This window comes from Rhinolophus ferrumequinum, chromosome 22 (assembly GCF_004115265.2).
Source record: "Rhinolophus ferrumequinum isolate MPI-CBG mRhiFer1 chromosome 22, mRhiFer1_v1.p, whole genome shotgun sequence".
Taxonomy (NCBI): domain Eukaryota; kingdom Metazoa; phylum Chordata; class Mammalia; order Chiroptera; family Rhinolophidae; genus Rhinolophus; species Rhinolophus ferrumequinum.
The window spans coordinates 17,492,867-17,508,475 of record NC_046305.1 but is presented as its reverse complement, the minus strand read 5'-3'; the positions used below and the strand labels follow the sequence as shown (position 1 = coordinate 17,508,475).

The window sequence follows — 15,609 nt, the reverse complement described above, 5'->3', positions numbered from 1 at the left end:
GTGTGTGTGTGTGTGTGTGTGTGTGTACTTTTCACTTATGCACTTAATGAAAATATTATCTTTCTAAAATTACATTATTTTCATTTAGAATATTCAACTAACAGAAAAGCTCAAAGAAATAATTTAAAAATTACTTGATATGCCACTAAGAAGGAATTTCATCATTATGATTCGATGAGTATCATTGCAGTAATTTAAAAAAAATTAACTAAAATATAATTGACATATAACATTATATGAAATAAGAAATTATAGTGTTTCCCCGAAAATAAGACCTACCCGGACAATCAACTCTAATGCGTCTTTTGGAGCAAAAATTAATATACAACCTGGTATTATATTATGTTATATTACCCAGCCTTATATTACATTATATTACATTATATTACATTATATTATATTATATTATATTATATTATATTATATTATATAGGACCCAGTCTTATTTTACTATAATATTAATTTTTGCTCCAAAAGACACATTAGATTTGATTGTCCGTCTAGGTCTTATTTTTGGGGAAACACGGTTTTAATTTCAGGTATATAGCATAATGATTCAATATTTGTATATATTGTGAATTGATCACAACAACAAATCTAGTTAACATTCATCCCCATACATAGTTATAAAAATATTTTTCTTGTGATAAGGACTTTTAAGATCTACTCTATTGGAAATTTTCAATTATGCAATAAATATTATTAACTATAGAAACAATTTTTTGTAGATTTCAGATAGAAAGATAGACGAATGAATGGATGATTGATAGATAGATAGATAGATAGATAGATAGATAGATAATAGATAGATCAGTGAAGGGATAGTGAATGAATAAATAGCCCAAAACTGGATTATATAAAACTGGATTATATTCGTATAATAGCCCAAAACTGGATTATATAATTCAATTGTATTTATTGAATAATAAATGCTATTTATTTTACTGGAATTTAAGGAAAGAAAAAGAAATTAAAGTACAATTTAAGGATTGTATTTTCAGTATTTGTTCACAAAAATATTTAATTTTAAGATCTCTCGATAATTAGTATTCTAAAAAACATTAAAATGTGGAGGTCATTATTTTTAGCTACTTGGTCAGTTTCGGATGATATCTTTTAACTTCCTGCTATTAAATATTAAGAATTGGGAACATTTCCTTTTATCTCCCCTATTCACATCTACCTATTTTGGTTAATTATGCTATCATTAATAAGACTTATAACATTTTCTTCTTGTTCAGTAATGGTAATTCCACAGTAGTTTAATCTTAGTCTATGTTAAAAATAAATTCAATGATCCTTTTGTATCTGATACTAAATTTTTCCTACTAATGAAATGAAGGTCTTGTCTGTGCATAAGAGGTCTATACCTCTTTTTAAAACTATATCTGATAAATATTTCCAAATATGGGCAGCATTTGTGATGACCTCCCGCAAAGAGTTTCCACTTATGAAACACTTACCTTACATTATCTTAACAAGATGAAAACATAATGCTCAATCTCAATGTTTTCATATTTGGGTGAAATTTGGGAGAAAGTACAAACAAAATTATTATTAAATTACAGTAACATTTGAAAAATTTCCAACTCACATCACGTGTAGAACACAAGCCTTCACTGTTCTTTGGACCCAGGAGTTTCTTCATGTTTTCCTTTATGTTTTCTTTTCTCCGGTGTCTGAAAATTTTCTCCTCATCACACAGAGCCATACTAAATCGAAGGTCTGGGGATGAACTGTACATAAAACAGACAATCATAAGCCAAGGTCCCCAGTAGCCTTGTTATATATCATCCAGTCCCTGCAAGTCCCCAGTAGCTACCCTGACATATGCTCACTGCTTCCTTCAAGCCATTTCCTAGGAGGGAACCTGAAACAAGAGTATAACATGATAGCTGTCTTAAAGCTGCATGTTCCAAGCCATGTTTTCAGAAGACAAGGAATATGAGATGTTTTAGGAAAAACAAATAAGCAAACAAACAGTAATGATATTTGATCATTACAATAAGCAATATTTTAATTACTACTTCGCAAAGGACAAATACAGATAACTCACACTGGTCAATGATTAACAATTTATAGAAGAATAGTTAATAAAATAGAATAAATAATTAATTTCACCAGCAAATTTTTAAAATACAGTTATTAGTAAATTAACAATGTTAAAAGATATTTTAAATATTTATTTAGAGTACTGGAACAGGGAAAATAACACTCCTACATTCATTTTGGAAATATAAATTTGCAAAACACTTTTGAAAAGTGATTAGGCAATGAGCACCAAAAGTAATTAAAATGTGCATTTCCATTGCTCTAGTAATTCTATTTCTGGATATCTACCTTAAGGGAAGTAACTGTAAATTTTGAAAAGATCATTTAACTGTACCATCATACAATAAGGAAATGGTCATTAAATTATAGTATATCAAATCATTGGATTACACAGTTATTAAATTTGATTATTAAGAAGATTATGTAAGAAAGGGAGAAAGAATAAGAGTGAATTAGCATTTTTAAAGTCAAGTTTTTGGGCAAACGCTTCCATTATTATTATTTATAATAATACATTAAGCTGCGTATCTTCTAACCAGTCTAAGAAATAAAAACCTCACCTACACAGTTGTCTCTGTGTATCCCCTTCAATTTATTTTCTTTTCTGCTCCTCAGAGATGACTACTACCTTACATTTGCTCTTTATTATTTCAATTTAGTTTTTTTTATAATTATACAGCATATATTTATGCCCCTACAAACATATAGGGTCATTTTGCAGGTTTACAATTTTTGTATAAATGCTATCAACTACATGTATCCTGCAATTTGTTTTTCCATTGATCATTTTGTTTTTGAGATTCATCTCTGTTTATATAAATCGAACTGATTCAAACATTTTTACTATTGCAGAGTATTTTCAATATATGAACACAGCATAATTTGTTTATCCATGAACACTGAGGTTGCTTCCAGCTTATTTTCAACTATTACAAACAATACCACCATGAGCACAGTATGTATGTACAAGAGTTTCCTTTAATATGTGCTCTTTAGAAAGAACATCTCATAAATTATCACAATAGATATGCTTGTAAAATATTCTTTTCTTATTTTACAAATGAGTAACAAAGTGATTAGAGATCATTCAATCATTAACATAATTAGCAAATAATAGATTTAAATTCAGAACTTCTCATTCTGGGACTCCTATTTCCCGTAATATACTATCCTGGATCATTATCTTACATTAACCACAAGAAGCATGATTTTTACAGAATCTACAAACAGAGCAATGAACATAGATGTTTAAAAGATAGCAATACAAAAATATCTGGAAGAAAAATTTTTAAATGCTGAATAATTTCATCAATATGGTAACAGAAGTGTGTTTCATTTATTTCTTATGTATTGTCTTTGACCAGTTAATTTTCTTTTTTTTCCACTTATTTTGGGTATAATGGAAGACATTCCATGGAAAATTGGATTTTTCTTTTAAATAAAACATTTTCATTATAGAGTAAAGATATAAGTTAGCATATAAAAATAGAGTTTGATTAAGTGTCATTATAAATATATAGTGAAATGCTTCTGGACATTTGTGTGTTACCGTGTTTTTCCTAAAATAAGATCGGGTCTTATCAATTGTTGCTCAAAAAGACGCATTGTTCAGGGGATGTCATGCTGAAAAATCATGCTAGGACTTATTTTCTGGTTAGGTCTTATTTTCGGGGATATACGGCATTTAGTGACTTTTTTCCTACAGTTTTTGATAACTTTTTTTTACTGTTGTTAAAGACCATTTCTTTTACACAATATGGTCCTAATTACATCAGTGAAGACCATTTCCCATGAAAACAAATAGCATTATTTTCATAGTTAAATAACAAAAATATTCCTAATCTCATGCCAAAATAAACCACTTTCAGTAAGAGACAACATAATGCAAAATAATGCAACATAGTAATTTGGACTGTCCTTTGATTCTTCCTGACATATATTGAGGGACTGTGGTTATTTATGCCAATAATTTACTAAGTTGAATCAACATGCTCCAGTGATCAACATAAGAGAAAGAAATGTCAAAACCCAATGTCAAATCACAAGATAGGAGAATGTAACACTAATTTATGTGGCATTTGTGTAAATAAAATATGAGCTAGTAATTTTGGTAAAACCCACTTCAACAGGGAAAGTCAGAGACACAGAGAGGTTGAGGGAGGTGGGATCTATTGAACTCTGCGTTAGATCAGTGATCAGGCCTGACTCCCCTACGATTCAGCATTTGAAAATTAATCAATGATTTTCCACCTTTCATTTCTGGAGGGCACTTTGAAAGAACAAGCGCCTTCATGGAACTGTACGATTTGTAGTCCTGCTATCCACTATGAACAAAATCAGTCTAAATTTTCAGTTTTTCGGCTTTATGGTTTCCTGTCTAAGTTCACTTTCATGTTTTTGAATATTTATCTAAAATAGCAGTAGAAAATAGGCTTAAATAACCCTAGTCATTTATGGTTTGTATTTATGGAAATAAATACAAAATGGGGGTGGGAGGGCTTTCTAAAAGGCCTTATGCTGACATCTATTATTTAACCAGCAAACTACAGGAAAATTAAGCAAAGAATATTAGATTTATTTTTTAATGTTGTAGTTAGGAGAGAGCTAAAGAAAAGCAAAATGCATTTAATACATTTTTATATTCAAAGCTGATAGAATTATTTCATATATTAAAAGTATAATGTTTAACAATTAAAATAAGTCAATGGAACACTCACAATATTTTCCATACACTGAAATAAATGCACTTACCAAACCTCAAGGGACATTTCCAGAATCATTTCAGTGACCTAAAACAGACAGATTAGGTCAGAAAGGAATGCGTGTTGTACACAATGCAAACAAAATCAAAATAAGTTTTGAGTTCCAGATTATATTCAACCTAAAAAAAAAAACCCTAAAAATAAGAGTAACATAGGTCCATGAAGACCTTAAATTTCAATAAATTTAAAAAAGGTATATTTCAATAATTTTTTTTTGCTATTTATTATGATATGATTACTTAATACATCCCTTTAGCACATATTAGAATTGTGTCTGCATGGTTGTGTTTTCCTTTCCCGGAAATGAAGTAGTTCAGTTCCACAATTATTAGTCACAAAACAAAAATTGCCTGAGATCTAAACCCTATAAAGATGTGTGTCTATTATTCAGTAGCTATCCCTGGGCCTTACTATCAGAGGCTAAAGTGTCTGGGAGGTTAAAGAAAGCCTGGGTGAAAATTCAAACGTGTGCATCTGTGACATATGTGGGCTGTAGTAATTGGAGACAGAACACTTATACAAGGTGGGCAGTGGGACCCAGGGACCAGTCAACTATGATCAACTCAAGAAACATCTGCAAATGTGATGTGGGGCTCAGGTTTTTATTGTTTCCACACTATCTGAGCCAACCAAACTTATGGGAGGACCTCATTCTGCCAACGGGCCAATTCTGGGTTAATAGAAAAGAGAGTGACTAATATTCACAAAGCAGAAGGGATATTAAAAGGTGTCTTCCCAAGACATGAATCAGCTGCATAGAAAGAACTTCTGTAATATATGGTGATGGAAGGAGAACTGACTCTGGGTGGTGAACACACAATGTGAGACATAGATAATGTATTACAGAATTTTACCCCTGAAATCTATGTAACTTTACTAACAATTGTCGCCCCAATAAACTTTAATTTAAAGAGAAGAAAACAGAAAAGGAAGGAAGAACTTCTCAATACTCTCCCTGTCATTAGTAATGAATAATGTAACTTTAGGTTGTTAATGAGAACCAAATGAGAAAACATTTTGAAGGTTGCTGCACAATTGTAAGATGCTGCTATTGTTTTTATTATATCGGTTACCATAAGAATATAGTTACAGTGAACCTGTTCTATACCTTCAAATATAATAGAACAGAACTAGGAAATGCCTCTTAAAACCTGGAGAGGATATTTTTGGAACCAACATAAAATGCTATAGATAATTGGCTTTGTTTTCTTTTTGGTTTCAGGGAATGGAAAAAAACAAACCAGAAGGAGCTTTTCAAAAGGTTAAAATAAGTTCATGGATAATTCTCAGCACTGAATTTTATGAGTAAGAAAAAGGTATTGAAATCATCTGTACAAAAATTTGCCTCTCCCATTAAACTCTAAACTCTCTCTTAAATAGGTGTCTATTGCTACCGTGTTTTCCAGAAAATAAGACCTAGCTGGACAATCAGCTCTAATGCATCTTTTGGAGCAAAAATTAATATAAGACCCAGTATTATATTATATTATATCTATCATATTATATTAGACCAGATATTATATTATATTATATTATATTATATTATATTATATTATATTATATTATATTATACCCGGTCTTATATAAGACCCGGTCTTATAGTAAAATAAGACCGGGTCTTATATTAATTTTTGCTCCAAAAGAAGCATTAGAGCTGATTGTCCGGCTAGGTCTTATTTTGGGGGAAACACGGTAGTTCATTGCACAGTATCTAGCATAAAACGTGTCATCAATAAATATTTGTTAAGTAAATGTGTACATGACAGGGAGCACATCAGGCAATCTTTTCTTATCAAGAACATCTCATTTCTACTTGAGATAAAATCATGGGCTAGTCCAACCCAGACAGAATTTCTCATGTATGGAATTCTATGACCCTTTGTTCATCAAAACAGCATATAAATATTACTTTGAAGTTAATAAATAATCAAGAGTCACAGTACAAATGGTACTGATTTATTTTTTAACATGCCCAGATGAATCAGTTATAAGTCAAAAAAGTGATTGGCTTCTGAGCAATTAATGCAATTGCTATCTATTCTAAGAATAGATAGCCCACATCCCAGAGTACGTTATGTCTAGTCCCCATTTCCAAATTTCAAATGGAGTCTTTCCCAAAGAGGGCTTGGGAAAAAATTTTATATTGAATGAGATTACTTTGGATATTTAGTGAGAAAAACAAAACATGGGTAAAAAAACATGGTCCTTTTTTATGTTTGCTTTTCAAAAAAATACAGGAAAGCTGAGATTAAAATAAGACTAAATTTACTATTTTTATCTCCAGATAGCAAAAGCACCATGGCAAAATGGAAATAAAAAAAAAAAAAAAAGAAAAAGAAAAAACCAATATTACAACCCAATGTGGATTTTTCTAATAAGTGGAAAGATTCAAAGCTGGAATGGGCTTCCTATTCTAGTGTGCCACTTCACGCCAGTGTTCAGGAGAAAGCTTACTTCCCAACTGGCAGGTCCCTAAGGCATTTATATATTAAATTACTCAATGCCTGAATATGTCTAATATCTACTTATCCTGACAACTTAATAAATAAAAGCAAAATCAGCCGTGCTATGTTTCCAGTCCTATTTGTCTTTTCCATAAGAATGTCCCTTCTACATCCATCCACAACATCTGTTGACTATTCATATTCCTAGACAGACTGATAAGACTCTTTAAATGAAGGCAGGGTGAGAGAAGAGAAGACACGGGATTTTTTTCTGCCATTTGGAGCATTGCAGAATGTGTGGCCAAGATTCTGGTCACGTGAGTTGGTATCTGCCCTTCTACACGGCGCCCAAGTGGATCGTCCACACTCAAGAGGAAATTGTAAACTCGAGCATGTGATGTATGTAGATTCAGACACGTGTTCAGACACGCTATGACGAGTCATATTCACAATCTCTCCGCACCTTTTACCTGGAACATGTCATTCAGATAAAATAGCCACAAAAATATGTACTTCCTGTGAGGCATTAAACAATTATTGTAAACTCCGACCCACACACTGTAAAATGCATCTCTGCAGGAAGTCTTCCTGGTTGCATTACCAAGGCAGTAAGAAGAAAAGGTGATTAAATCACGGGGGGCGCTCCCTAACCCATAAAATTTAGTTAGAAACCAGACCGAATGAAGAGAATTCCACCTCTTCTAGGAATTATAAATGTAGGAAGTAGGCTGTACCCAATGTACATTCTTTTGGGAAACAACATTCTCTTCTTTGAATTCCACCGTGGAAAGCAATTTTAGATGCTTACAATGGGAGGTGTTTAGTTGGGGGACAGGGAGAAGTAGAGGAGAGAAACTATTTAAAAAAAAAAAGAGCCATTTCAGACTTTAAAATAACTTAAAAAGTATCTAACCTACTAATTCATTTGCGAACTTTCTAGGGTCATTTTGAAATAATAGAGATAAAGCAACAAGCATAGTGCCTAATATTAAAGAGGTCCTTTAAAATTATTATTACAAAATAAACTTTAATAAAAAAAAAGATGCACACTGTCAAATAATTTTAAAACTTGAGAATCTATACTGTTATTAAAGAGCTCTTCAGATATGCCATGCTTTCTCTTACTAATATACTCCGATATTTACAACCTTTACTTTCAATACAACATCACTTTGAATTCTGACGCCTCCTAAGTCCATTGACTATTTTTCTTTTTATTTTTTTTTGGTAGAAACAAAGAGCAACTAATCATCATGTTGACTCAATAATCACTTACATCTTTCAAGAGAATTATATAATAGTTTCTGCTTTATCTGTATTTACCTGACCTGTGCAAGATAAAAACTAAAATTATATTTTAAAAAAGGGTCATTTTTACTAAGAATCCCATTTCCGCACACTATAACTCCATCCTATGAAAAAGGAACCAGATGTGGAGCTAACAAGGAGGCAATTCAAGTACAGACAGAAATGACGACCCCATCAATGCAAGCTAGGTCACACTGAAATAAATTTCGCATGTTTAAAATTGAATGAGACACTGCTAAAATCATTTGTTAAATATATGATTTTCTCCTTTTTGATAACAGTAAAAGCTAACATTTATTTAGTATTTATTATTGAGATATTATTGACATATAATGTTATATTAATTGCGGGTATATAACATCATGACTCGATATTTGAATATATTGCAAAATGATCACCATAGTTAAGTCTAGTTAACATAGATGATTCCTTAATAAAATAAAATTAGCATTTACTACCAGGAATCATCTAATCCATCAACCAAGAATTCAGAATAATTGTGCCCCCCAAAATATCCGAGACAGTATTAAAAGATATGAAAGATTAAAAAGATTTCCCCTACAGCCATGTCCATTGTATCTCAGAGTTTTCCTCCTAACACTTAATGTTGATCTCTCTGTCCTTAATTTAAGGTCCCTTTTCCTCAGGTGGACATTAGAAATTCTGAAAGAGCTGTGTAATCAGATTTCCTAGAGCACTACCACCAAACCAAAATACTCTTGTACTCCAATGGGAATCTCTCAGACTCTCTACTTCTTCTCTTTTTTAAGCTTCATGCACTTTTATTACAACTGTCTGAGCACTTCTCAGATTTTCTGTATTTCCCAAAAGTGCATTATCTATTCATCTAAAAATGACTCAAGTGCCTGGGTGTGTGTCGGGCTGGGTATGCAACGGTAAATAAACTGAAGGTGTTCTACTCCCTGAAGGAATTTAGCTCAAGTAGAGGACCCTAAAGACACGAGTGCATTCTAAAATGCCTTCTAATTTAAAACTCACAAGTTGCACAAGTGTCAGAAAAGACCCACTTAAGTTTCCATTGCTAGTATCCCCAAATAAAAATACAGTCTCTCTTTAAGCCAGGAATTGTTTAACCTGTGTTTGAATTCTGCTCTGCACTAAGTCTGATGGCATTCACATCTTAGCCAAAGATCTCCTAAATTTCTCACAAAATTACACCATTCTCTTGTTTTCCCTCCAAACCCTGCTTTGCCTCATTCACTGAGGTGAATTGTAGTTTTTGTCTTCACACATACTAGTTTTCCAATGAAATTATCCTAACACTATCATAACATCCTGAACTCACATTTTTTTAAGCTTTGCCACTGTGTCTTCTCTGGAACTACTTCATTCATTTTCAAGTGGCAATCATGAATAAGTAATAATCAAAGAAAGCAATCAGCCAAAATTAGATACCACAGAAGCCATGAGACTTGGCTATTTTTAAAACAATACCACTAACTTCTAAGTAAAGATGGCAAATTAAAACACTGTAGTGGAAACTTAGGGTTATCTTCCTCCAAGTATTGGCCAAAACAAATTTCATACAGAGAATAAAGAAGTATAATATGTCTCTGTCCTACTTCAAAACCTTAACATTTTCATGGTTCTCTTGAAGTGGACTACTTTGTCTACACGAAACACACTAAATTCTGAAGATACTGTATCTTTCCATTTTAAAAAAGGATACTGTAACCCAAAGCCACACTTGATTATATTCAGTAATGGGTGACTAAAGCATTTTTGAACTGTTTTGAAACAAATGATCACTAAATCTATAGGCCCTGAATATATGTAAGTAAGCTGATTTTGGTCAGTGAGTTCAAACAAATAAGTAAGTTTAATAGTCATTTGTCGGTTTCCTGAAGCACATGACAAGTAGTTAAATATGGCCAGTTACAATTATGAGATTATCTATCTAATATTTATTTAGTGCTTACTGGGCACTGTTCTTAAACTTTCCATGTATTAACTCATGTGGCCATAACCACAAAGGTTTTATATATATATTGTATTTATATATATACACACACACACACACACACACACACACACACATACATACATATATACATATGTGCTTTCTAAACTTATGACTCCAACAAACACAACCTAACTTGATTTTATACATGCTAGCTGGAAAACGAAAACTGTGAAGCCAGCCCTAAAATTGCTATTCTCCTCAAAAAAAAAAAAGGGGGGGTTGAGTAATAAATCATAGTCTCAGGAAGAGCTGGATCCACTGTAAGTTTCTGCTTTCTAACTTCAGCTGATCCCTACTGCCACTAAGAAATCATTCCATTCACTCTTAGTGACATATTAGCACTGTTGCTACACTTATTTTTCTCAAGTCACCCATTACTCACTCCTCAGACTCACCACTTTCCACAGAAGTAGTCTGCTAAAGCTGCATCAACTTTTTTGTTTTCACTATTAAACACTCCCTGAATTGTTTTACCCACTTTTTGCTTACTAACATGTCTGAGGAAAAAGCCAAATGCTGTTTACTCTAAATTCCCCATTACTTGGACCAAAACCTTCCATGAATCATGATTGTCAGTAAGATAACATCCAAATTCCAACATGTTGAATTTGAGCTCTGCTAATGTCTGTTCTCAATGTACCTGTTCTTCCTTCAGGCACGAATGCTCTGCTCCTGTCGCACTGGTCTAGACACTGTTTCCTGAACACACTAGTCCTGTCTGGTCCCATGACTATAAGCAAAGGTCCAGGCTGTTCTCTTCACCAGAATGGCCTTCCAACCCCGTTAGTGATCCAACCACATCCTTCCTTTAAGGCCAAGCCTAAGCCATTGATATTCATTGTGACCCACAATGGTCCACTGCCCCCATCCCCTTTGGCCTCTCTGCCCTCATCTCTTACCATTCTCCTTACAATTCTTTATGTTCCGCCTATACACTACTCTTTACTGCTACTGAACATGCCAAGCAAACTTTTCCTTCAGGACCTGTCTACTCAGAGAATCTTCTGCCCTCAGACATCATTAGAAATGGTCTTCTTAGCCATAGCTTTTAAACTGAACTTGCAGCCCCCTTCACACACACATACTCGTATATATACCCTCCTCTCTTCCTTCCCTGGTTTATTTGGCACTTATCGCTATCATTATCTAACACAAGTACTTTTTACTTATTTATCTCGCTTCTTGTCTATCTTACTAAGCAGAACAAAAGTTCCATGAAGGCAGGAATTCTGGTTTGTTTGTTCATAGCTCAATAGGCAGTGCCTACACAGTAGGTACTCAATAGTTATTTATGAGATGAATGAATGAATAAATAAATGAATGAATAATTCCTTCTTATAACTCTCATTGCACATATTATTTACACTATTTATTTGGCATTTAAAATTATAATGTGTAAATACTGAACTCTAGTTAATAGGCTGAATTGTTTAGGAGTGAAGCATATTGTTGTCTGCAATTTGTTTTTAAATGCATCCCAAAAGTAAGATGGGTTGATGGATGGATGGATAGATAGAGACATATGTGGCAAAGCAAATATGGTACAACGTTAACTGTAGAATCTAGGTAGCAGTTATATGGGTATTCAATGTACACATTTTTCAACATATTATATGCTCAAACATTGTTATAATTAAATTTGGTGGAAATGTAAATGTTTTAGACTCCCTTTCCTGACTATATAAACTTTAGTTGTCCACCAACTGTTCTCTATTGTAGCCCTCTATTTCATTTTCTTCATAGTATTTATCACTGGCTGATGTGTGGGTTATCCTTTTGCTTTCTGTTGCCTATTTACCTTCTCCATTAAAATGTAAGTTCCCGGAGAACGAGGGTATCTATCATGTCCCCGGCTACTTGCCCATCACCTAGAAAACTGTTTGGAAAATTACAAGTATTTAATGCTAACTCCTAAGTAAGTAAATCAACAAATAGATGTCTCATGATACTGCTCATTATACTGGGGTGGGGGGGGTGCCAAAAAATATACATACGCATGACTTGTATCCATCTTTTGTTATCAGTATATATTTAGTATTACAATTTTAACAGTTTTTTTTTTCCTTTCTTAAAATGTGTATGTATACAATGTTTTGGCAACTTCTGTATTTACTATCTGTTTATATATGTCTACTCCTTACCAAACAGATAATTAATTCCTTGAAAATGAAACTTTTTGTAGCTTCATAGTATTTAGCCAAGTTTTAGCTGCATAATAAAAGCTCAAATTCTCATATAAAAAAATAACCCATTGACAGGTCCGTATTTTAAAATCATATAATATTTTTATGATTAATTTGTTTAATTAATTAATTTGATGAATTTGTTTCCATATCTATAAAATGGGAAGAATTGAACACTTCGGAGTGAAAACGTTTAAATGAAAAGTAAAGTAGTCTTCCTAGGTCACAGAATTACATAAATTAGAAAGGATTTTACAAATATGTCAATGGAAGAATTCTACAAATTCATTATAGAATTGTAAAACATAAGACTCAGAGAGAAAGAATAACAACTCAGACATCCCAGAGGGAAGTTAGTGACAGAGACAAAATGAGAGTCTTGGTCTCCCAGTGTCCAGTTCCTACCATGAATGGGCAGAGCAGGCCCTTGAGCATCTGGGAATCTCCATTTGGAGGCTCTTATTCTTTCAGGAACTGGTTCCTACCACAGAAATCACTCCGCGCTGACCCAGTATTAACTTGTGGATGACAAAATTTTGAAGGAATTTTTGCTAATAATGTCTTGGTTTGAAGCATGTGTGCTCCCTTTGCCAAATCCAAGTGCTTTTTACTAGACCAGATTGTCATAACCGTCAACAACTGTTTAAAAATCTCTTCTCCCCTTCTCCCCCATGATACCCTCACAACCTGTTCTCTCTTACACCCTCTGTGACCATTGTAGAAAGACGACCATCCTCCTCTGCAAGATGGAGATTCAGAGATGAGGAGAGGCTGGATGGCTTGCACAGGGCACAACACATGATCCGGGGAAGGATGGGGCTCTCCAACCAGCCACCACACATTCAGCTTTCTCCCCACTAGCATCACAAGACATGACCTCAAAGAACTGCCATTCAGATGGAAACTGCAAAGGGCTCTTGAGAGCTGAAGAGGAACGGGGGAAAAAAAAGCTGGCTTACTGTTTTCTCAGGCACACTAAGGAAAATAATGACGTAAGCTACTTTAAATGTAGGAATGTAGAAAGCCTGGGGTTACACACCTAACCATAGGAAATGACAGGAGAGGAAATTCATGTTTTCTCTTACAATATCTTCTCTTACAATCTGTCTTTGTCTCATTTGAAGGGAAGCAAAAAACATTATTCTTTGGAAAGGCTAATCCCTGTTTATTAAGCCCTCAACAAATGTTTATTGAAAACTGATCCTAGCAACACATCATAAATAAGATCTGTGAATGGTAGGCTTTGACCACCTCTAAACTACCCCACCACTCACAACATGTACCTGCCAAGCCCTGCAACTCAGCACGCCCTAACTTGCTTTCTTCTTTCAAGACTCCATGCTTTTGCAGTGTCTTCTGCCTAGAATGCTCATAACTGCTTCTCTGCCTGCTGAAGTTCTCCTCTTTTCTCAAGGTATAATAACGGCAACAACAAAAACAACATTTATACTATGTTTAATATCTACCAGGAACGGTTGTAAGCACTACACGTATGTATGCATACATCTATGTGTATACAATAGTCATATATATTTCTATAATCGCTATCATTGGATATTTAATATAAAATAAATGGTATACTTAATAAATATGTAACATATAATCTATATTTTATGTAATAAATTGTATGAAATTATAACTAAATATGTATTCTTTAAATATATTTGTAGGTAATACACACTAGGAGGTGTGAACAAAAAACACAGTGAATGCTTACGAGAGTGTTTAAGAAACGATGTGCATAGAAAGGTTTCATCCTCCATAATGACAACACTCCATGTCACACATCGCTTCTGGAATATGGCAATTTCTGTCAAATAAAAACATTACAGTGTGTCCTCATCCACCTTATTCACTGGATCTGGCACTACAGGACTTCTGGCTCTTCCCCAAAGTTAAAATGACTATGAAAGATAAATGTTTTGAATTGATTCAGGACATCGAGGCAGCCATGACAGTGCAACTAAAGATACTCACAAAAGAGGACTTCCAGAACTGCTTCAGAAAGTGGCAAAAACGATGGGATAAGTGAATTCGAAATGTGGGGGAATCTTTTGAGAGGGATTAATGTGTCTTTTACTGTAATAACTTTTTTTATTTAAACATTCACTGTACTGTTTAATCACACCTCATATTATACTTGTATGTATATTATATATGGAAATCATGATTCTCCTGTGAAATATTATCTCCACTTTACAGATGAGTAAATTGAAGCATGGAGGAACTAAGTGATTTTCCCAAGCTGAAACAGATCATAAGGGGCAGAGAGTTGGGATTTAATCCCCAAAGTGCTTTAGTGTTCACTGTTTACTATGTTCACTGTTCAACCTGTTCAAAATCACCTACTAATACAGCACCATCCCTGGTCTCCTCTCACAACACTGTCTTTATTCTGTCTTCCCACTGAGCTGTGTACATACCTCACTGACACTTATCTCACTGTACGGTGGTTTCTTTTCATAACATGGATGTATCTCCCTACGTCTACTTCCCCTTCCAACCCTTACCTCATCTCCATCCCAGGTGAAGATAACAGAGGGAAGAACATCCTGTACCTTATTGTCCTTGCAAAAAAAAAAAAACACAATGGCTGATACCTACTAGACGTCAATAAACTTTTGCAAAAAGAATGCATGAAATAACTTTAAAAGGGGGCCATAGAAATGTGGGAAGTGTATCTCTTGGCACTGATAGAAGACATATAGACGACATGTTTCCTAGATGGTTGAAGAGACCAGCAGGGAACTGAGGACCTCAAGGCATGTGGGTCACTCTGAATGCATGAATTGGTCAGGTAGGCTTTTGGGCTTAAGTTAGTTTCTCAATAGGCATGCATTCAGTCAATAATATAAGCTGTGCATTCACTCTGTACT

The 15,609-nt window shown here is 33.8% G+C and overlaps 1 protein-coding gene across 1 annotated transcript in view; it reads right to left on the bottom strand.

Moving 5' to 3' along the window:
• Nucleotides 1-15,609, bottom strand: part of PLA2G4A (phospholipase A2 group IVA) — a 139,368-nt gene that overhangs the window by 62,881 nt on the left and 60,878 nt on the right. The window contains exons 6-7 of the mRNA XM_033091978.1: nt 4,804-4,841; nt 1,595-1,736 (exon numbers count right to left, since the gene is read on the bottom strand). Coding sequence (XP_032947869.1) covers nt 1,595-1,736; nt 4,804-4,841 — 180 coding nt within the window. The remainder of the gene's footprint in view (nt 1-1,594; nt 1,737-4,803; nt 4,842-15,609) is intronic.